A 25,044-nucleotide genomic window follows, 5' to 3' on the forward strand; every position below is an offset into this window, starting at 1 on the left:
ATGGGAGTTGAGACAAAATGGGGGGCCTAAGAATTGTGATGGATGGCGAGGTGTCTTCCTCTCGCCCCCCAGCAGTTGGAAGGAGAATCCGGCGGGGTGGGGGGGGGTGGATGAGTAATGAGAAGGCATTATTTTCTGTTACCAAGGCTTATTTCCCTGGGATTCAAAGGCACACGGTCCTGGAAGAGGAATAAAATTAAGGTGCAATACTTTGTGGGGTAGAATGACCAATAATAGGATGAAATTAGATACTGTGCATGAATGGCAATTATTTCAAGAATTTCTCTCCCCTATATTTGATATGGTATTGCAATATCCTGTTGGTATTTGATCATGTAAAACATGAATTTCTTTATAATGAAATACCAACTTTATTGATGTGATATTTTCACCAAATATGAGACAATACATTATGTGTTTATTTAAACCAATATTTGCTCTTCTATAAAGTAGATTACATGAAGGGTGGGCACAGATTTTCCTTTGGCGCTTTTGAATGTGATTGAGCGTCGGTTTTCTGCTATCCCCTTGACAGGTCTAGACTTGAGACTTGAGACCTTTCGTGTGCCATAGCTGTCAACTTTCACAACGCGCCTTTTCACGTTCACTCTCTGAGATGTTAGGCAACCCTAATAAAGCTACAGTCTGTCTGTGGATTTCCAAAATCTCCTTCAAGGTCAGGGAACATAACATAAGGGAGGTCCAAGAGAATTTAATGATATTGTAGTGAAGCATTGAAATCTCTGACTCCCAAATCAACTCTCAGGCTAGAATCTCTGAATTTGGAATCTCTTCATATCTTCTAGAGCTTTGGGAATGATGGAACACCATTGGAATAATACATGCTGGTACAGAACTGTAGATGTCTGGTTGCCCTCAGAGGCACGGAATGTAAATGTTTGTTTATGTATGTTCTACCTCTCTACCTACAGGCCTAAATGCAGTATTGTTAGCTATTGTGACATGAAAGAGAGCTTTGGGATGAAATGCTAACTTAGCTGATTGACCGGTTGTTTGGATCCTACAAGCAATCCGGGTTGGTGCCAGACTCACTAGATCGGCTTCATCTAGCCATGTCCCGATTACATTGTTACGTTTATTGGTACAACAGTGCACTGAAATCCTTTCCCAACAATGCAGTGATAATAATGATCATAAAATAGATAATAATAGAAAATAGAACTTTAAAAAAACACTTCTTTATTTCTTCATATTGTCTCATTGAGACCGCTTGAGTAATGTGACGCACAACTCTTTTGGACATTAGCTATCGCTAATTCACTTAATTATCTATGCGAGGCAGCTGGGACTCGAGAGCTATGTCGGCTAGCCCCTGCCCTCACTTAGCATACAGCCCAGTGACCCATGCCATGCACCAACTAAACGTCTCCCTGGTTAAGCCCTGCACGTGTTGCCGCACAAGACACGCATCTGCTGTGTACAGCGGCTGTATTTAGATGACGCACAGAGCGCCGACGCTTAACCCTTCCTGTTCTAGAGGCTAACGCAAAAGGGATTCATGCTTTTATCGATATCTTAACCGCTGTTAGCCTTCTTCCAAGGCAAGGTCATCCTAGAGGACAGGAAATGATCGATTGTAATGATGGAAGTCTGACACTTAAGCTCTGCAACTAAAAATATGAAACAAATGGGGAATTATGGCTGTTAATATTCAGCAATACTCTATTGAGTATTGGTGGCCTCTAACAACTTGACCATGGACAGTCGATTGAAAGTTTGCTGAAAAACCTTCATCTTCTTCAGAGCCCACTGTTCTGTCTTCCCATCAAAGCATGACAACCACAGCTAAATGGCTTACTCACTCATATTCAAACATGCAAAGATGAGTAAATAAAAGTTGAATGGCTTGCACAAGCTTTTTTAATCAGTGGCGTTCTTTAAGAGCACTCAAAGCCATTGAAGTGTGTTGCATCTGAAAACTGCAACATGTTTACTTAGGCCTGAGAGAAATGATGAACAGTTCAAGTCCTTAGTCAATACCACACTGGTTGCAAAAGCACTCGCCAGTAGTTACGAAAAGTCAGGAATACTGTAGATCTTTTCATACAGTACGCAAATGCTGTTTACATTTTACTCTTCACTCGGGATCTGTGAAATACAAGGCATTTTCTTCAGAAGAAAGTTACAAATATATTTAAATATTTTAAATGGTAAAGCCCTTTCTATGGTAAAGCCCTAAGTTCAAAAACAAGGCAGGAACTTGTTATACGTGTGATAGTATATGCACCACATTTATGAAAGTATAGTCTTTGTTCCCCATGCAGGTCACGAGCCAACAAAAACACAGTGAGTGGCAGTTCTGCTTTGTCCATGACATTTACTAAGAGCCAGATAAACACTGTGGCATAGCCCACCGGAGCCTGTTTCAAATGGAAAACCGTTTCTATTGAATTACCACAGCGGGAATAGTGCCATACTAATTCGAATTGAATTGCGCTCTTCATTTTTTTGCTCTCTCACTCTATTGCCACGTTTTCAATGGCTTTGGCAGTGTCACATGGACAGAGATCGACAGCCATGACAGCTACAGCTACAGGCACCTGGGTGTCTCTCGTCATTGGCAATCTTAATTTGAGGTAAAAACACATGCGTGGGACTACATCTGGAATAACCTCATCTGGAAGGTATTCTGTCTCTCTCGCAAGTACAGTTTGTTTTACCCATCCTTTTTTTTTTGCAGCATCAATGCCTGCAGTAAGTCTGGGCCGTTTTTTTGTTTCAGGCAAAGACAGATCATGAAGGTCTTGGTAATAATGGCGTCATAACTGTAACTGGCTTTGCTATTCATAAAGAAGAGTATACTGACTATACTATAATGAATGAGAAAGCAGCCATTTTGACTGTTGACGTTCAGAGGCAGGATGATAGGCTAATGGTTAACAGCCCGACTATTTCTACTCACCAATGAATGTTACCCGTGTAGATCGTAGCACATGTGGTTATTGATTCGTTTCTCGGTGCTCTGGAATTGATTCGAATCGCAATGAGGAGAAGACCGTCCAGCAGCACTTAAATGTGACCTTTGTTATAGACTCATCGCATGAGTCAATACTAAGGACAGTTTTTAATTCTGAAGGCAGCAAGTCCTCGCATTAGAAATACAAATAAAATGCAACAAAAATGTGTTCAAGATGAGGGAAAAGATATATGGAGAAGTTTGAAGACTGAGGTAAGTTAACACTCACTTTTGGTAAAAGTTAACTCCGTGTGACAAAAAAAAGAGGTCCTGTTTATTGGGATGTTTTTGTCTGTAGGAGACTGGAACAGGTCATTTGAGGTAACAGCTGCATCTGGACTGGAAAGACATCTGGACTGGAAAGTTTCCTTAGGGAAATGTGATGAGGAAATCATAGGAATGGTGCTGATGAACTTCAAAGCAAAATATCTTTTCAATAATGAATACTTGTTATGGGTACTGAAGCTCTTAACCAGTCGGATCGAAATGTAATTATATTACCCGACAAAATAGTATTAAAACATCGTTCAGCAGATAAATATTTTCTAATTGATACTTTTATCTAAAATGGATAGTTTTGAGCAATAATCTCTCCTGGACAGACATAACATAACTGCTATTGTGGCGTCTGACAACATTGTGGCATACAATGACTAACGATTCATCGCATCCATCACTGATCATTTGGACAAATCACGATTTCGCAGGTGTTTTTGTCTACAGCATTCCTATGAAGGTAGAATAATTTCTGTAGACAGAAAAGTTCAAAGCAATTGAACCTGATGAAGAGAGTAAATTGCAGTTGTGGTTATTTTCTCGGTCTTTAAAGGTGTTTCCATATATGAAAATAACCCAATTGAACAGCATAACACAGTACTGTAACATATTCCAGGTGACTTCACCCCTACCTACATGTACAAATTACTTCAACTAACCTGACTAACCTGTACCCCCGCACACTGACTCGGTACCGGTACCCCCTGTATATAGCCTTGTTATTGTTATTGTGTTACTTTTAATTATTTTTAAAATTATATTTTACTTCAGTTTATTTGGTAAAAATAAAACACTTCTAAAACACTTCTTGCACTGCACTGTTGGTTAAGGGCTTGTAAGTAAGCATTTCACAGTAAGGTTGTACATGGCGCATGTGACAAATAAAGTTTTATGTGATTTGAAGATTGTGCCCAGTGCTTGACTTGGACTAAAATAGGTAGTCATTTTGGGTGCCAGTATTGTTTATATTTAGGTGCAGGAGCGCCACAATACTTTTGAACATACTGTATATTCTGAACATACTGCTTGCTGCATTTTCTAACACGCCTGCCTCCAGAAAGTAATTTAGCATCTGATGCATTAAACGCGTCAGATGCTCAGTTATTCTTTTATTGAATGACGAAAAAACACGAAGAACACTTAAACAAAAACAACAAAACGAATGTGGCGCTATGACAACAAGTGCAGACACAGGCAACTACACATAGACAATAACCCACGAACTACAATACAACACAGGCTACCTAAATATGGTTCCCAATCAGAGACAACGACAAACACCTGCCACTGATTGAGAACCATATCAGGCTAAAACACATAGAAATAGACAAACTAGACATACAACATAGAATGCCCACTCCTCTCACACCCTGACCAAGCAAAACATAGAAACAAACAACGCAAATCATGGTCAGAGTGTGACAATGACAAGATGCCAATAATCTCTGAAAACACGGAATCAAAATCTTAGTCGCTCGCTTAATATCGTAAACCCAGAACTAAAATCTCACGTAAAGAGATTTTAGGCAACTTGTCGGTTCAGGGTTAATTGCCTTGAGTATTTTGACACAATCAGTGCTTGACTTGGGCAGGAGCTCACCGGAGCTGAGTACCAGCATATCACATTTTCTACTGATTGAGCTCCTGTTCCTCTTATAGAACATATTTTCAAAAGCATTGTGGAGCTTCTGCACCTACATATAAACAGTACTGGCACACAAAATGAGTACCGGAACCTATTTCAGTCCAAGTCAAGCACTAGGCACAATATTGCAAGTCACTAGCAACCTGCAATTGTGTTATGATGTGCAATTGGGTTATTTTCATGTGGAAACCCTTTAAAGACAGAAAAAGTAACCTCAACTTCAATTTACTCTCTTTATCAGGTTCAACTGCTTTGAACTTTTCTGTCTACAGAAATTATTCTACCTTCAGAGGAATGCTGTAGATAAAAATTTGAGACTGCATTGGCATATATTAATTCGACTCATTTTAACTTTGTTGGGATGTTGAGCCTTCAGGGAAGCCGTCTTTGTTTGTTTCTATATAAAGCAGCCAGTGAGCGAGCTCTTTGAGAAACCCATCTAGCCGAGAGGTGGTTAGAAAGCCTGCTGAGAGCCTTGGTGCACATGCTTGCCTGATGTGTGTGTGTGTGTGTGTGTGTGTGTGTGTGTGTGTGTGTGTGTGTGTGTGTGTGTGTGTGTGTGTGTGTGTGTGTGTGTGTGTGTGTGTGTGTGTGTGTGGGTGCACGCTCTGGATACCCCGAGCACTTCATTTTCGCAGACTGCATGCCATTTCAGTCAGACACGTTAAACCCCACTTTCATCTCCCCGCTCTGCGGTGCTACACTTCAATCCGAATAGGCCTCTTTTGTTCTAACTTCTAACTTATACTTGCTCTCTGTTTGTGAATGCTGGCTTACTGCGCCCTGAGAAAGAATCTCCTGTTTAATATTTTAGGAGAGTCTCCTCTGACAGCACAGAGGCAGCATCTGGTAAAATGACGGCAACGAATCCAGACTGTCACAAAGTTTCCCATGTAAGTTCAAAGGTTGTTTCAATCCAATCAAATACCCCAACACCATAAAGAATGTACATGCTTGTTATTGTGACACTGATGTGGGAGTAAAAAGTGCTTTGCAAACAGTTCCCAAACTATCGCGTTATGCATGTTCATCTGCTCCTCAGAGCATTGGTCCGACGAAGTTACCTATACATCTGACAACGTGGTGGATTGGAAGTCAAATGGCATTTGTTTAGCGAGCACCTTCCTGTCACGGCATGCATAAAGAACATCTCTAATGTGCGCGGTTAACTTGACCTTTCCCTGGCATGACTGATGTGAACAGTGGGTCTGGAATGTGCAGTCCAGCCCTTCAAAAGAGAGCCAGACCAGGACTAAGAGATTCCGTTCTGTTTGTTGCTCAGTCGCCTGGAAAATAAACACTTACACAACCGATAGAGAAAGAGAGGAGTGTCTGAGCATGGCAATGGATTCATAAGATATCATATTCAGCTCAGCGTGATCCGTTCAATCATATCATCCATTCCATATTCTGTTCCAGGTGACGTAATAGGTTTATAGTAGTTCCTCTACTGGGATAGTTCAGAATTCATACTAACACAAATTGATGCAGATGCCATATCTTAATTTGATCATCCTGTTGTTGCAGGGATTTTCCTGTACAGCAGGAAATGCAATGTGTAGTGTATTCAAGGTTTAAAAAGGCTTCCAAAAGTTTGTCATTTACACTTTACAATTTCAGACTTGATCAACCCCTACACAAAATGACCATTCATTATAATCCGCATAGCAATTCACATGTACTGTTGCTGCAGGATAATTTTCCTGCTGTGTGAAACTGGCTCCAATTAAGATAGGTCATCTGTACTTTTCAATGTCGTTCACCCTTATTCTTTCACACATACTGTATGTTTCAATGAACAATGGACATATCTCAGGTCCTGAGAAGGCAGTGCTCAACAAAGCAAACGTTGGGAATTCATTCATTATTGTAATGTCCAGTTGCTGTACATGGTAAGGTATTGAGTCAATACAAGTCAATACTGCAGTGTCATTGTGTCCTTGCTATGATGCTGAGGCGGGACCAAGTCATTTGGGTCATGAGCAACACACTGGGCAGAGCCATCAGTTTAACATATAGTTTTGATTGATATTTGGTTGAGTTGTAAACTAACTTGAATTCAACTTGAAATCATAAAAACATTTCGCCATGTCATTGGATTTAGGTTCAAAGTTGGATGGGAAAAAAAGACAAAATGCCCTTACATTGATGACTTTTTGACATAGACATAGACATAGTTGATTCAACCAGTTTTTACCCAGTGGGAAGTCTCGAGTCACAAGGTGTCAGGATTTGCCCAGGATTGTTCAGGTTTTGGTCACTAGATGCTCCCATTGTGCTTTTTTGACCCTTTTGTTTTTCCCTTGTTCTAGTTATTAGTTGCACCTGTGCCTCATTTCCCTTGAATGTATTTAAACCCTTAGTGTTCCTCAGTTCTTTGCTCTGTGTTTGTATGTTAGCACCCAGCCATGCTGTGAACTTTTGTTTCTCTAGTTGGATTTTCTTGAGGTACTCTGGTTTTGTTCTTGTTTATTTTGGATTATTCTTTTGAGGTTTGTTTTTTCCCTGCTGTTCTTACCACTTTGTGGATTTTCCTTGTGTCTTGGAGGACATACATTTTTACTTTTGACGTTGTGGATTAATATTTTTGCCTGAAGATCTTTTTCTTTATTAAATCATCGTCTCTAGTACTGCTGTGTCTGCCTCATCACACATTGATGTCAGACATGCACCTACCCCAATGCTCTGTTGCTGATGACTGGGATGAATGCAGGAGCAGGTTTCAGGAACAGGACAAGACACCCTCTTTTGGACTGATGAATGACAGAAGGGCATGTATGTGATAGGCCTATCTGGCTTATAGGATTATGATGGTCATAATGCTTCTTGACAGTGTCATAAAGTGTAGTTTCTTAGTCCAAGTAAAGTGACACAGGATGGTCATAATGCTTTTCTGCAAGTTATTTAAAATATGATGGGGGGGATAAAACATGACTAAAGAATTCATTACAACAACAAAGTTCTGAATAAATAAACTTTCAAACGAAATGAACCTTCTTGGCAATTAAAAAAACATGTGAATAAATGTGGGTTTTGACACTCTTATGTAGGTGTCATAACCAGCCATAAATTAACGCAATATATGTCACAACAGGTGTCAATATAGGGGTCATGACTGTGTTATGACCATATTATGACAGGATAAGTTATGTCAGCAGTTATGACATATTATGACATGATTATGACCGTGTCATAATGTGTTTTGACGCTGGGTGTCAAGTGTTACCATTTTTTTTATTTTTTACAGTAAACAAATACATTAATAATTTATCGAAAAAGCATACACCCTTTAATGCATATTTTATACCGACTGCATCAGCTCTTTGACAGTTCCTTTGTCATCGGTGGCTTGTCATTGTACTATTACAAGGGCGGGCCATAAGGGTTCAGACACACCAATAGCATTTGCTGGCCGAGAGTACTTAGCACCTCTGAACGTAATATGCGAAACAAGTGCGCACATTTTTTACATGTAGAACTGTCTGTCGATCGCTGAACGATTGACAGATGAACGCTAGGTCCACATCCAATGTGACGTGTGCAAGCCTTCAAAGAGGCGTGACTGAGCACTAAGTGAGAATCCATGAAACAGATGACAACAAATCATGAATGAATCATTACGCCTCAGACTGTACCCCACAAAGCAGTTGATGACAAGTGAACATGGAAATAAGCATTAGAACAACTGTTATGGCATTCTCAGCTAATACCACAAGTCCTTTATCCATCTGCATGAAGCTGAAGTTGTGTTTCCTGTGGTTGGAGGTGGATCGTCAGAGGGGCTTTGAGGCATTACTATACAGTAGATCACCTCCAGGATAACCTCCAGTATCAATACCCACATGAGCAGGATTTCATCTCTTTCAGGAGAACAGGTATTATCTATCAGTTTCACTGTGTCTCCTTCCAGTTCCAGGCTAATGTTTGGCTACGCGTGACATTCACCACATTGCAATTCCATGATAGAACCGCTAAGGTTTAGTGTGCGATGGATGAATGGCAATACCACATGTGTTAGCTAGGGAGCTTCACTTGGTTATGAGATTATTCATGTACTAGCATATTAACTAACACTGTAGCCAGGATGACGTGTCAGGTTTTGACGCATAGTCCTGGGGATCGCAGTGTGGCATCTCGATGGCCAGCACAAAGCCAGGGCCATCTACAGTATCACCGATGCCCTACACTCTTCCAAAATGGTTCTGTGGTGACTTTGACTGTCCCCATAGGAGAACCCTTTTTGGTTCCAGGGAGAACCTTTTTTGGTTCCACATAGAATCGTTTTGGGCTCTGTGTAGAACCCTCTGTGGAAAGGATCTTACATTGAACCCAAACGGGATCTACCTGGAACCAAAAAGGGTTCTCCAAAGGGTTCTCCTATGGGGACAGCCAAAGAACCCTTTTAGGTTTAGGAGTCTAGTCTTGACCTCTGCTCCTTATCCTCTCTGCCAAAAGCTTCACTGACAGCTGAAGGCCATTCACCTTCTAAACAGAAACCAGGCTTAATACCATGTGTTCTTTGTCTCTGAGTAATACCCTGTTATTACTACAGTTATACCCTCATAGTGGTGGTGTGTATGGTAGTGGTAAGGAATGACTAATTTACATTCACAATGTGTAAGGCTGCGCAGCGTGCTTTAGGGTGGGCTGCCAGGTTATTGTTTTGAGTCAGTTGGGCTTTGTAGGTTTGGTTTACAGAGAATACCAGTGTTGTATCATTGATAAGCCTGAAATGTATCCTCTGCTGGTGTCAATTCATTCATGCGCTGTTAAACAGTTATTACATTAGGTAAATGTATGGCAATACCTTCGTGGACGACTAGTGTACACTAGTACTCTCTGTTTGCGCTCTCTGTTAATAGTCATCTGCTTAATTTCTGAATCAATGAATAAATTCGGAATGGTTCTTGCCTCAAAATACAAAATAATATTGGCTGAATAAAACGATTGGTGACAATGCAGCATGTTGCAGGGGCTTAGTATTCAAGGACGGCTCCTTTTCAACCGTTGTTGTCTCTAATAAGCTTTTGGGAGTTTTCTCAACTCGTCACTGCATTCTGTCTTAGTGAGCAAGGATTGTTGGGGATGAATCAGAATAAGTTAGGTAACATTGATAAATACGATGTTTTACATAATAATGCTTATGTGAGATATTTGTCATTAGGATGTCTTCTTTTGGATAATACTGTTGGCAGTTTGCAGTTATCCCTTCTCTGCTAGGGCTTAGTCACTTGGGGCCCAGAGAGGGGAGAGGTCAGGCTTGTCTTCATATGTCAATGTATCTGTTAAACCATGTGAAGGGCTCCACGATGTCTGTACACCAGTCACTCCCTACTTTTCCCATTTGGGGGAAGAGTATGGCAGTGTCTGTAACTATTGTATGTCTCCTCTGAGGTTGCCTTTATTCTTGACCTAGTATATGACCTAAGAGGCTCACTGTCTTTTCTGATCTTGTCCAGGAGCGGGTGTATTTGAGATGGGAGTATCTAGAATTGACAATCGATATATGCCATTAGATGAGGTAATGTTTTGGTAATATATTGTACCAAGAACAAGATAAGAACTTCGTTTAGGAGACCAAACTGAACGATAATTTATAGCTAATGCTATCTGGCTATGGGGTACTCCTCTTTCAAGTAAAAGGCACTTTGTGAAGTTCCTATTATCTGTGGTTTGTCATGTCGAATCGGGGGTGGATCTTTGCTATAAAAGATCTCAGTTGCCATTTTGTAAACACTCTCAGAGAATTCATTTATAGACACTGAATTGATCTGAGAGTCACAGGGCTATGGTGAGGCTCATATATAATTAAAGATGGACTTTAAAATATAACTCTGACTTGTGTGTGGTTTGCTCTCTCAATGTTTAGTAATACAGGAAATTACCACGACATGATCTCTGAGTGAACACATTTGCCGTAATTAAAACAGTGACTTGTTGAGCGTTGGATTGTTTTGAGATTTAACCCTCAGACAATGTTCATCATAATTGTGATGAGGAGTTGTTTTTGTCTTTTCAAATAGGATTTAGATGTGCTTCAGTTGGTTTAAACCTACACTTTTAATCTGGTTTACTCATGTACTGTGATACAGGGTTCTCTATCTGTGCCCCTCTTTGTTATGTTGTAATCATTTGGTCTGAATGAAAACTTCTGCATCTTGGCATTTGAATTGGGGGTAGGCCTCATGGGGTATCCAGCCTTCATGATATTATGCAGCTTTCATTATATTTTGATGTGTGTCTAAAAAAAAAGGCCAGATGGCTCTTAATATTGCTCCCTCCCGACCCTTTCAGCCTGACACAGGCTTGGGATCAATCTATGGAATAAGATCTTCCCTTTCTCCAACAATATCTCTTATCTTCTGATGCATCACTGCAAAGCCAGCCGGTGACTGGAAAGGAGCCTGTGGTGGAAATAATCACCACTGCGAGCTTCTTCCTGTTTACGTGGACACCATCTAATCCGACATGTTATCTGGCACGGGGAGTGATTAGTTTCCCTTTCATCTGGACAGCATCCATCACAGAACCTATCTACTATACGTTTCTCAAAACACACCAGAACATTTCCATTAGGTTTTTTTCTCCATCCATTGCTGTATAAGTGCCTCTTAGCCATGTCCTGGGTGATTGATCAGCCACTGGGTTGGTATCGATGTGAGAAGATGTATCGTTTGCAGTTAGCTAGTTGGTTGCCAAGACAGCTGCACGTTCACTACTTAGCAGGTCTGCAGTGAACATTTGCCAAAAATACCAGCTTTCTTTTTCTTCAGCCGATGAAGGCCACTTTGAAGACCTTGCCAGCCAACTTGTTATCTGCACAGGATTGATAGATCATGTACAGTGGGGTTCAAAATGATTGACACCCTTTATTAAAGATGAGCAAAAATGACTGTATAGAATAAATCATTCAAATTATGAGTTATATTGTATGCAATTTTTATTATACGTTATAGTAATGAAATTGCTCAGGGAATTAGAATTAGAATGATTTTTTCTCAAAAAGGTAGGGGTCAAAATGATTGACACCCTTGTTTTTAATACCTTTCAAACTTCAACTGGCGAGGATAACGGCATTGAGCTTTTTTTCTAAAATGTTTATGAGTTGGACATCACATTGGGAGGGATCTTAGACCATTCCAACATGCAGAATCTTTCCAGATCCTTGATATCCTTTGTCTGCGCTTATGGACTGCCCTCTTCAATTCAAACCACAGGTTTTCAATGGGTTTCATATCCATGGAATGAGATAGCCATTGCAAAATGTCGAATTTGTGGACAATTAACCATTTCTTTGTGGATGTTGATGTGTGCTTGGGGTTATTGTCTTGCTGGAAGATCCAGTTGCGGCCAAGTTTCAGCCTCCTGGCAGAGGCAACCAGGTTTTTGGCTAAAATGTCCTGGTACTGGGTAAAGTTCATGATGCCGCTAATCTTAGGGCCCCAGGACTTGCGGGAGCAAAATAGCCCCATAACATCAAAGCTCCACCACCATACTTTACAGTAGGTATGGGGTTATTTTCTGCTCATGCATTCTCATTTCGATGCCAACCCACCACTGGTGTGCCTGGCCAAAGAGCTCTATTTTCATGTCATCAAACAAACGTAAATGCCTGAAGTGTGCTAAAAGGCATTGGCACTTTGATTAGAACCAATGCTTTGGTCAGATAACAACGAATGAAAATTAAGCTCTTGGTCATGCGCACCAGTGATGGGTTTGGCGGCAAAATGAGAATTAGTTATTCAACAAAATCTCTTTCTCTGAGCAATTGAATTAGTGTAAAATAATATAATTGTTTGCTTACAATATAGCCCAGTATTTGAATGATTTATTTTATAGAGTAATTTTTGTTCATCTTTATCACAGTTGACAATAATTTGGAACCCCACTGTAAACATACTGCATATGTAAATACATGTATACATACTGCATATGTAAATACATACCATAAACATACAGCATGATAGTATATTATACACATCTACAATAAACAGTATTACAACAAGTTTAATAAATACATACAGTATATCGTGTATGCATGCATGCATGTAATGTGCCATTAACAGGTCAACAAATAGCATTGTTTAATAAACATTGCTGGAATGCAATGAGTTAAGTCTCAACTGCGACATGTACACCATATAAGTCTAAACTGTGATTTTTACACCATATAAATCTCAACTGCGATATTTACACCATATAAGTCTCATCTATAATATTTACACCATATAAATCTGCAACATTTACACCATATAAGTCTCAACTGCGACATTTACACAATTTTTTTTTTACTGAACCGCCGACCGTCGCCAGAGGCGCCGGACCTGGGACCGTCGCCGGAGGATCCGGACCGGGGACCGTCGCTGGAAGCTCCTTGCCCTGGATTTTCACTGCAGGCTCTGGGCCATGGATCATCACTGGAGGCTTCATGCCATGGATCATCACTACAGGCTCCGGGCCATGAATCATCACTGGAGGCTTCGTGCCATGGATCATTACTAGAGGCTTCATACGTGGAGCCGGAACAGGTCTCACCGGACTGAGGAGACGTACTTGAGGCCTGGTGCGTGGAGCTGCCACAGGGCTTACCAGGCTGGGGAGACATACTGGAGGTCCGGAACAGGTCTCACCGGACTGGGGAGATGCACTGGAAGCCTGGTGCGTGGAAAAGGATACCGGATACACTGGTCCGTGGAGGCGCACTGGAGGTCTCGAGCATAGAGCTGGCACAACCCGTCCTGGCTGGATGCCCACTTCCATCCCTAACTATAACATTTTCCGACAAGATAGAACTGCCAAAGGGGGGGGGGGGGGTTGCAATCTACTGCAGAGATAGCCTGGTAGGGGTATCCACTTGGAAAGCATGGCCAGCCTTAGAAAAATGCTTATTGAAATTCTAAATTTTAGTGGATTTATCGGTGATGACAGTGTTTCCAAGCCTCAGTGCAGTGGGCAGCAGGGAGGAGGTGCTCTTATTCTCCATGGACTTTACAGTGTCCCAGAACTTTTGGGGAGATTGTGCTACAGGATGCAAATTTCTGTTTGAAAAAGCTAGCCTTTGCTTTCCTATCTGCCTGTGTATATTCGTTCCTAACTTCCCTGAAAAGTTGCATATCGCGGGGGCTATTCAATGCTAATGCAGTACACCACAGGATGTTTTTGTGCTTGTCAAGGGCAGTCAGGTCTGGAGTGAACCAAGAGGTATATCTGTTCATGGTTCTACATTTTTTGAATGAGGCATGCTTATTTAAGATGGTGAGGAAAGCACTTTTAAAGAATAACCAGGCATCCTCTACTGACGGAATGAGGTCAATATCCTTCCAGGATACCTGGTCAGGTCGATTAGAAAGGCCTGCTTGCTGTGTTTTAGGGAGCGTTTGACAGTGATGAGGGGTGGTCGTTTGACCGCAGACCCATTACGGACGCAGGCAATGAGGCAGTGATCGCTGAGATCCTGGTTGAAGACAGCAGAGGTGTATTTAGAGGGCAGGTTGGTCAGGATGATATCTATGAGGGTGCCCGTGTTTACGGATTTGGGGTTGTACCTGGTAGGTTCATTGATAATTTGTGTCAGATTGAGGGCATCTAGTTTAGATTGTAGGACGGCCGGGGTGTTAAGCATGTCCCAGTTTAGGTCACCTAACAGTACGAGCTCTGAAGATAGATGGGGGCAATCAATTCCCATACGGTGTCCAGGGCACAGCTGGCGGCAGAAAATGATCTATAACAATCGACAACGGTTAGAGACATTTTTCTGGAAAGGTGGATTTTTTGAAGTAGAAACTCAAATTGTTTGGGCACAGACCTGGATAGTATAACAGAACTCTGCAGGCTATCTCTGCAGTAGATTGCAACTCCCCCTATTTGGCAGTTCTATCTCGTCGGAAAATGTTATAGTTAGGGATGGAAATTTCAGGATTTTTGGTCGCCTTCCTATGCCAGGATTCAGACACGGCTAGGACATCCGGGTTGGCAGAGTGTGCTAAATCAGTGAGTAAAACACATTTAGGGAGGAGGCTTCTAATGTTAACATGCATGAAACCAAGGCTTTTAACAGTTACAGAAGTCAACAAATTAGAGCGCCTGGGGAATGGGAGTGGAGCTAGGTGCTGCAGGGCCTGTATTAACCTCTACATCACCAGATGAACAGAGGAGGAGTAGGATAAGGGTATAGCTAAAGGCTATAAGAACTGGTCACCTAGTGCAATCGGAATAGAGAGTAAAAGAAGCAGGTTTCTGGGCGCAGAAGAGTAGATTCAAGGCATAATGTACAGACAAAGGTATGGTAGGATGTGAATACAGTGGAGGTGAACCAAGGCATTGAGTGACGATGAGAGAGGTTTTGTCTCCGGAGACATCATTTAGACCAGGTGAGGTGTGGGAGGTGCATGTGTGGGAGGTGAAACAAAAGGGCATATTCAGCAGAGCTGGAGGCTCTATAGTGAAATAAGACAATAATCCCGAACCAAAACAGCAATGGACAAGACATATTGACATTAGGGAGAGGCATGCGTAGCCGAGTGATCATAGGGACCAGTGGGTAGCTAGGCAAGCTGGAGACATGGCGATTCAGACAGCTAGCAGACCGGGGCTAGCAGAAGGGCCTTAGGGGGACGTAGCAACGGAAGAAGTCTGTTGTAGCCCCCTCGGACGGTTACGTCGGCAGACCAGTCATGTTGGATTGGCAGGGCTCTGTGTAGGCAGTAAAAGGGTCCAGGCCAATTAGCAAAATAGGTATTTGCAGCTCAAGAAATTGGCTGAGGGTCCTCTTCAGCTAACAGTCCGATATGCTGCGGGCTGCGGCTGGCAGGCTAGTGGATGGGCCTTCAAGGGACATCGCGACGAAGGAGTCTGTTGAAACCCATCGGGCGGATTACGTCGGGAGATCAGTTGTGTTGGAATCGGCGGGACCACCGTGTCAGCAGTAAAAGGGGTCCAGGCCAATTGCAAAATGTGTATTGTAGGAGTGGCTGATGGACCTCTTCAGCTAGCTGGGAGATGGACCTAGCATGAGGCTAGTTCCAGGCTCACTGGTGCTTGCTTCGGGACAGAGACGTTAGCCAGGGTGTAGCCACTCGGATAGCAGCTAGCTAGCTGCGATGATCCAGGTGAAAAGGTTCAGAGCTTGCGGTAGGAAACTGGAGATGTGAAGAAAAAGCTATCTGGTATGCGCTGTTTTGAATCGCGCTGTGCAGACTGGCAGGAGTTGACCGGGCTAAGGTTAGCTGATGACCGCTAGCAGTGGCTAACTGACTACTAGCTAGTAGCTAGTTAGCTGGCTAGCTTCTGTTGGGGGTTCCGGTTCTAAAGTATAGAAAATAGCAGATCCTTACCACATTGGGTGAGGAGGGTTGCAGGTGAGTATGTTGATACTGAGGTTAAAAATAGAAAAATATATATATACAAAGGAAAAAAAGGATATATACACAGGACACGACAAGACAAAGACGTCTGAACTGCTACGCCATCATGAATTATAGGGATTATAAATCTCAACTGCAATATGTTAATGTGATGAAAACAACACATAAAAAACATGCAGCCCATTAGTTTACTGTGTTAACAAGACGGACAATTAAACAGTGATGATGGTAAGTGACCTTTCACACCCGCGTGGAAGCCAAATCAACTTAATGATCTCTGGGATGCCCTGTGGTGGAATAATCACCCAAACAGGGACGTGAAACTGAAGGTAAACATGTCAGAAAGGGGTTGGGAGCTCTGTGGGACACTCAAGGTTGGCTGCTGATTGCTTTCTCTTTCCGCTCTCAAATCAAAATGTCAGCCAGCAGGAAGACAGTGGTCCTGCTGTGTTCTGTAATAATTAAAGTAGTTATTTTCCGTTCTGACATAAGAAAACAAAGCCGCAACCTAAGTTTTTAGAACATTTGTATGCTTAAAAAGACACGCCAGATTATAGTACTTTAAGGCTTAAGAAATTGCTGAATGTTGGCAAGCTTTTCTTTTTTGGTCCATTAAAAGGACCACAATGTGTAGTCTAGTCTTATGGTTTCTAGTCAAGCCGACCATTGTCATTGCTAGTTGCCGCTTGCAGGAAATGGTTCATTCAAAGAAAGAGGCAGGCCATCTGTGTGTCAGTTCCACATTTATTTGAAATCACAAAAAGATATTACAAGAAGAATATGTCCTGCATATGGCAAGCTGGTCAGGTTCACAGTCACAGGGTAGTAATACTCCACACCTGCAGCTCTCTACACTATCCATCACGATACTACATGGAAGAGGAGCCTTTGTAAAGATCAGAGTCAATGGATAGGACCCACAACCACATTTGTAGTTACCTCAGTAGGTCAGAGAAAAAACATGAGCGCAGCATGGATGGATAGATTAAGAACTGCCATGAATCCTAAAGTAGACAATGTTCTCCTCCACGTCATGACGTTCCACCTCAAGACTGCTGAAGATGGATCTGGGCTAAGAAAGGGTAGGAGAAATAGGATTAATCTTCAACTAATTTCCTTCCTGTTTTAATCTCTGTGGTATACCTAGTGAAAGCAGGGCACACATGCATTATTGTGGTTATACTGTAACATGACTGGAGGCTCATGCTCAACAGGTTGTACATGGTCTTTTGGGAACCATGTGTGGTGCTTTCTAAACACTGCTGTTTTGACATTGTGGTTTGCCTATTCTTATTTTTTTGGTCCTCATATAACAAACGTCCATTATCCACCTTTGCAGTTGCAGCTGAGGGAAACCTTGTTTTCTTCTCAGTGCTAAATGGCTCTGATGATTATCGCAAAACACAAGACCTCATTTATCAAACAGTTTGGGTGTAATCTGAATGAAAACATTAAGGTAATTCAGAGCACACATTCCTCAGAACTGCTCCCATCTCATTTCACCAGCCTAGCATTACAACACGCCGTTTTCAGTCTGAAACAGCGGCAGGTGCTCTTAATGAAAGATTGGACAATTTTGGGAAAACGATCATTTGTGTGCTTTTTGGCAGTTACTCTACATCACATGCACTTGGCCACATTCTTGTGGCAACATAGCGATTTCTCGTAGGACAAAAGTGTCCAGTTTAAGGTTTGAGCCCCAACAATTCCCAGTAATCTTCAAAATGCCTCTAGTAGAACTAAATTCATCCTAATGAGAAGCTATTAACATGTGTCACACCCTATTATCATTAACCTACTTGTCTCTAATTATGTTTAGCTCGGCGACACTACTGGGAAATGCTTCCCCTGATCTTTAAACCCACTGTTATTTTCAAAAATAAGAAACAAGGCCTTATCATTAGACTGAGGGAGGGTGTAAACCTGAACAAGATGGATGAGGTGGAATATATAGGAACTAGATAATGGTTGTGGTAATTACACACCGGCTAATCTCCCTTTGTTCCAGCTTTTATTGTGGTTGAAAAATACTAAAGGCTGATCCGGGAGGAGCATGTGCAGTAGCTTCCTAAAGTATTCAAACCACTTGACTTTTTCAACATTTTGTTGTGTTACAGCCTGAATTTAAATTGTGGCCTACACACAATACCCCATAATGTCAAAGTTGACAAATTAATTAAAAATGAAAAGCTGAAATGTCTTGAGTCAATAAGTACTCAAGCCCTTTGTTATGGCAAGCCTAAATAAGTTCAGGAGTACAAATGTGCTAAACAAGTCACATAATAATTTGCAAGGACTCACTCTGTGAGCATAATAGTGTTTAACATGATTTTATAATGACTACCTCATCTCCGTACCCCACGCACACAATTATCTGTAAGAGCCCTCAGTCGAGCAGTGAATTTCAAACACAGATTCAACCACAAAGACCAGTGAGGTTTCCAATGCCTCGTAAAAAAGGGCACCTATTGGTATATGGGGAATAATTCAAAAGCAGACACTTAATATCCCTTTGAGCATGGTGAAGTTACACTTTGGATGGTATATCAATACACCCAGTCACTAAAAAGATACAGGCATATCTTTCTAACTCAGTTGCAGGAGAGGAAGGAAAACAACTCAGGGATTTCACTATGAGGGCAATGGTGACTTTAAAACAGTTACAGAGTTTAATGGCTTTGATAGGAGAAACTGAGGATGGATCAACAATGTTGTAGTTACTCCACAATACTAACCTAATTGACAAAGTGAAAAGAAGGAAGACAGTACAGAATAAAAACCTCCCAAAGCATGCATCCTGTATGGAAAATATATTTATGCCTCTAACTTTCTCACTCATTATTCACGATTCATTTAGGACTATCCATAATCATGATAGCATCCACATTAATGCAGAAGTGTTTATCTAGCTAGCTAACAGTATGCTTTAACTTACAATGAAAACAATTTCCTGACAAAATTAGAAACTTATATCTGAGAATGTAGCTAGACTCTTACTGGCATATGTGGATGAATGCTTCACCCTCTCTGCCATGGTTGCCCTTAGTTTGAAGATGTAAACCGGAGACATGTGTTTTATACAACAGCCTACTGTGTTCTCTTTTCGACTCCAACCACATTTGCAATCATACTCTGCTTTCACAGGGCATTCCACTTATTTCAAAACTCGGTCAACTTCTTCCGTGACACAACACTGTTGATCGTCATTTCTTCCCCATCACAAGACTCTACAATGTCTGGTTCAATGAACATGTTTTTACCTAAATCAGGGATTTCCTCATCGTCTGACAAATTTTCAGTCAGAGAGAGTCAGCACGGCACAGTCGTCCTCCAGAAAGTAATCCATCACAACTTTTTCCGACTGATCTTTGTTGATAGCGGCTGTTAAATTCAGGGCAGCAACTGAGAGCAGTAGCAACACTTCTGCAGTACTTCATGATAGCTTTCAAAAAAGCTGCGGTAGAAAGGACTATCTACACATCAAATCATATCAAATGTTATTGGTCACATACACGTGATTAGCAGATGTTATTGCGGGTGTAGCGAAATGACTGTGCTTCTAGCTCTGAGAGTGCAGTAATATCTAACAAGTAATATCAAACAAATTACACAACATATACCCAATACCCACAAATCACAGTAGGAATGAATTAAGACTATATAAGGCTGAAGTCGGAAGTTTACATTCACTTAGGTGGGAGTCATTAAAACTTGTTTTTCAACCACTCCACAAATGTCTTATTAATAACAAACTATAGTTTTGGCAAGTCGGTTAGGACATCTACATTGTACATGTAAGTTTTCCAACAATTGTTTACAGACAGATTATTTCACTTATAATTCACTGTATTACAATTCCAGTGGATCAGAAGTTTACATAAACACAAGTCGACTGTGCCTTTAAAACCTCTTGAAGCTAGGGGGGCACTATTTTTATGTTTGGAAAAATAACGTCGGGGCACTATGCTATTCAACGTTGCTGATGACAAATATACCGGATCCAGTTAGGAAATTTCCAGAAAATTATGTCATGGCTTTAGAAGCTTCTGATATGATAACTGACATCATTTGAGTCAATTTGAGGTGTACCTGTGGATGTATTTCAAGGCCTACCTTCCATCTCAGTGCCTCTTTGCTCGACATCATGGGAAAATCAAAAGAAATCAGCCAAGACCTCAGAAAAAATTGTTGACCTCCACAAGTCTGGTTCATCCTTGGGAGCAATTTCCAAACTCCTGAAGGTACCACATTCATCTGTACAAACAATTAACAAGTATAAACACCATGGGGACATGCAGCCAGGATACCGCTCAGGAAGGAGACGAGTTCTGTCTCCTAGAGATGAACGTACTTTGGTGCGAAAAGTGCAAATTAATCCCAGAACTACAGCAAAGGACAAAAGTATCTATATCCACAGTAAAACGAGTCCTATATCGACATAAGCTGAAAGACCGCTCAGCAAGGAAGAAGCCACTGCTCCAAAACCGCCATAAAAAAGCCAGAGTTTGCAACTGCACACGGGGACAAAGATCATACTTTTTGGAGAAATGTCCTCTGGTTTGATGAAACAAATATAGAACTGTTTGGCCATAATGACCATCGTTATGCTTGGAGGAAGAAGGGGGAGGCTTACAAGCCAAAGAACACCATCCCAACCGTGAAGCACAGACGTGGCAGCATCATGTTGTGGGGGTGCTTTGCTGCAGGAGGGACTGGTGCACTTTACAAAGTAGATGGCTTCATGAGGATGGAAAATTATGTGGATATATTGAAACGTCATCTCAAGACATCAGTCAGGAAGTTAAAGCTTTGTAGCAAATTAGTTTTCCAAATGGACAATGACCCCAAGCATACTTCCAAAGTTGTGGCAAAATGGCTTAAGGACAACAAAGTCAGGGTATTGGAATGGCCATCACAAAGCCTTGACCTCAATCCTGTAGAAGTTTGTGGGCAGAAATGAAAAAACGTGCGCGAGCAAGGAGGCCTACAAACCTGACTCAGTTACACCAGCTCTGACAGTAGGAACTTATTGTTGGAAGCTTTTGGAAGGCTACCCAAAACATTTGACGTTTGACCCAGTTTTGCACGAATGCTACCATCTATCCACAGTTTCTGGTTAGGGTAGGATTTAATAGTCACAGTGGGTACTACATCTCCAATACAGTTCCTTATAAACTCAGTCACCGTATCCTTGAATGCGTCTAGATTTCTTTCGCAAGCTACTCGGAACATATCCCAGTCCACGTGATCAAAACAATCCTGAAGTGTGGATTCCGATTGGTCAGACCAGCGTTGAATGGTTCTTAGCATGGGTACTTTCCAACGCTTAGTCCAATGTAATATTTTCCTTTCAAATGTTTGTATTTTGATATAATAAAAATCTAAAACGTGCTTATGTATGTGTTTGTGTTATTTTTGGATTAACAAACTGAAATGGAATTTCTGTCTGACCTGTTTGAACTGCAGGAAGGAAGGGATGAGCAAGATAGAGCCTTTGTCAGATTTGCCAAAAGGAAAAGTACAGTCGATATGTTGAACTTCGGCAGCCTAGTCCTCAAATGTGCTTTGTTAAAATCCCCGGCAACAATAAATGCAGCGTCAGGATATGTGGTTTCCAGTTTACATAAAGTCATGTGACGTGATTTGAGGGCCGTCATGGTATTGGCTTGAGGGGGATGTAAACGGCCGTGGCAATGATGGAGGAGTATTCTCTTGGGAGATAATATGGTCGGCATTTGATTGTGAGGTATTGCAGGTCGGGTGAACAAAAGTACTTGAGTTCCTGTATGTTCCTAGAATTACACCATGAGTCGTTTATCATGAAACACACTCCCCCCGCCCTTCTGCTTCCCAGAGAGATATTTATTAATGTCTGTGCTATGTACTGAGAATCCTGCTGGCTTTACCGACTCTGACAGAGTATCCCGAGAGAGCCACGTTTCCGTGAAACAAAGTATGTTACAGGCCCCAATGTCTCTCTGTAAAAAAATCCTTGCTCTAAGCTCATCAACTTTGTTAACCAAAGACTGAACATTAGCGAGTAATATACTTGGAAGCGGTGCGTGGTGTGCGCGCCTCCTAAGTCGAACCAGCACGTCGCCTCAAGTGCCTCCATTCCGTCGGCACTGTTTGGGGTCTGCCTCTGGAATAAGTTAAATTGCTCTGGGGAGAGTGAGAAAAGGATCTGCTCCAGGGAAGTCGTATTCCTGGTCATAATGATGGTAGTTCTGGTGAGTTACCGCCGCTCTATTATCCAATAGTTCTTCCCGGTTGTATGTAATGACACAAAACATTTCCTGAGCTAATAATGTAAAAAATAGTATATAAAAAAACTGCTAAGTTTCCTACGAGCTAGTCGCAATGCTGACATCTCTGTTGGCGCCATCAGTCTCTACATACTAAGCAGCTCATGTTATGAAATCAAATAGGCTCGTAATTTAATAATTATATTCGTATTGTTATTAAGGCACATTAAAGTTTCTACAAAAGGCTAAATACAGAGTGCAGTAGAATGAGACTACCTAAATATTATAAATGTCCTTAATTAAACATAACGGTATGCATGCACAGACAATATGAACAAATATATATAATTACTGAACCAGTCAAAAGTTTGGACACACCTACTCATTCAAGGGTTTTTCTTAATTTTTTAAAATGTTCTACTTTGTAGAATAATAGTGAATACATCAAATCTATGAAATAACATATATGGAATCATGTGTTAAACAAAGATTTTACATTCTTCAAAGTGGCCACCCTTTGCCTTGATGACAGCTTTGCACACTTTTGGCATTCTCTCAACCAGATTCACCTGGAATGCTTTTCCAACAGTCTTGAAAGAGCTCCCACATATAATGAGCACTTGTTGGCTGCTTTTCTTTCACTCGACAGTCCAACGGATCCCAAACCATCTCAAATGGGTTGAGATCGGGTGATTGTGGAGGCCAGGTCATCTGATGCAGCCCTCCATCACTTTCCTTCTTGGTCAAATGACCCTTACATAGCCTGGAGGTGTGTTGGGTCACTGTCCTGTTGAAAACAAATGATAATCCCACTAAGCACAAACCCAAATGGGATGGCATATTTCTGCAGAATGCTGTGGTAGACATGCTGGTTAAGTGTGCCTTGAATTCTAAATCAATCACAGACAGTGTCAATAGCAAAACACCCACAGATCATCACACCTCCTCCTCCATGCTTCACGGTGGGAACCACACATGCAGAGATCATCCGTTAACCTACTTTGCGTCTCACAGAGACACAGTTGTTGAAACCAAAAATCTTAAATTTGGTCTCATCAGACCAAAGGACAGAATTTCACCAGTCTAATGTCCATTGCTCATGTTTCTTGGCCCAAGCAAGTCTCGTCTTCTTATTGGTGTTCTTTAGTGGTGGTTTATTTGCAGCAATTCAACCATGAAGGCCTGATTCACTCAGTCTCCTCTGAACAGTTGATGTTGAGATGTGTCTGTTACTTGAACTCTGTAAAGAATTTATTTGGGCTGCAATTTCTGAAACTGGTAACTCTAATGAACCTATCCTTATGAATTTATCCTCTGCAGCAGAGGTGACTCTGGGTCTTCCTTTCCTGTGGTGTTCCTCATGATAGCCAGTTTCATCATAGCACTTGATGGTTTTTGCGACTGCACTTGAAGAAACACTCAAAGTTCTTGAATGTTTTTGTATTGACTGACCTTCATGTCTTAAAGTAATAATGGACTATCGTTTCGCTTTGCTTATTTGAGCTGTTCTTGCCACAATATGGACTTGGTCTTTTACCAAATAAGGCTATCTTCTGTATACCCCCTTACCATGTCACAACACAACTGATTGGCTCCAACACATTTAGAAGGAAAGGAATTTGTCAAATTAACTTTTAACAAGGAACACCTGTTAATTGAAATGCATTCCAGGTGACTACCTCATGAAGCTGGTTGAGAGAATACCAAGCGTTTGCAAAGCTCTCATCAAGGGAAAGGGTGGCTACTTTGAAGAATCTCAAATGTAAAATATATTTGTATTTGTTTAACACTTTTTTGGTTACTACATGATTCCATACGTGTTATTTCATAGTTTTGATGTCTTCACTATTATTCTATAATGTTGAAAATATTGCAAATAAAGAAAAAACATTGAATGAGTAGGTGTGTCCAAAGTTTTGACTGGTACTGTATAAATAATAGATGCATATACATTTACACTACCGTTCAAAAGTTTGGGGTCACTTAGAATTGTCCTTAATTTTGAAAGAAAAGCGATTTTTTTGTCCAGTAAAATAACATCAAATTATTCAGAAATACAGTTTAGACATTGTTAATGTTGAATATGACTATTGTAGCTGGAATAGAATAGCCTTCGTTTCTCAGAACAAGAATAGACTGAAGAGTTTCAGAAGAAAGTAATTTGTTTCTGGCCATTTTGTGCCTGTAATCGAACCCACAAATGCTGATGCTCCAGATACTCAACTAGTCTAAAGAAGGCCAGTTTTATTGCTTCAGCAAAACAGTTGTCAGCTGTGTTAAAATAATTGCAAAAGGGTTTTCTAATGATCAATTAGCCTTTTAAAATGATAAACTTTGATTAGCTAACACAATGGTCCATTGGAACACAGGAGTGATGGTTGCTGATAATGGGCCTGTACACCTATGTAGATATTCCAAATAAAAAATCTGCCGTTTCCAGCTACAATAGTCATTTACAACATTAATTTACAACATTGTCTACACTGTATTTCTGATCGATTTGACGTTATTTTAATGGACAAAAAATGTGCTTTTTAA

General features: G+C 41.1%; 1 protein-coding gene across 1 annotated transcript in view; it reads right to left on the reverse strand.

The window, feature by feature from the left end:
* Positions 1-16,812: 16,812 nt before the first annotated feature.
* The window catches only part of LOC110505071 (polycomb group RING finger protein 3), a 98,620-nt gene continuing 90,388 nt past the window's right edge, over positions 16,813-25,044 (reverse strand). Inside the window, exon 9 of the mRNA XM_036969865.1 lies at positions 16,813-17,333. Within this exon, the coding sequence (XP_036825760.1) occupies positions 17,247-17,333 (87 nt within the window). The 3' untranslated portion in view covers positions 16,813-17,246. The remainder of the gene's footprint in view (positions 17,334-25,044) is intronic.

The sequence above is a fragment of the Oncorhynchus mykiss genome, chromosome 31, assembly GCF_013265735.2.
Source record: "Oncorhynchus mykiss isolate Arlee chromosome 31, USDA_OmykA_1.1, whole genome shotgun sequence".
NCBI classification, from domain to species: domain Eukaryota; kingdom Metazoa; phylum Chordata; class Actinopteri; order Salmoniformes; family Salmonidae; genus Oncorhynchus; species Oncorhynchus mykiss.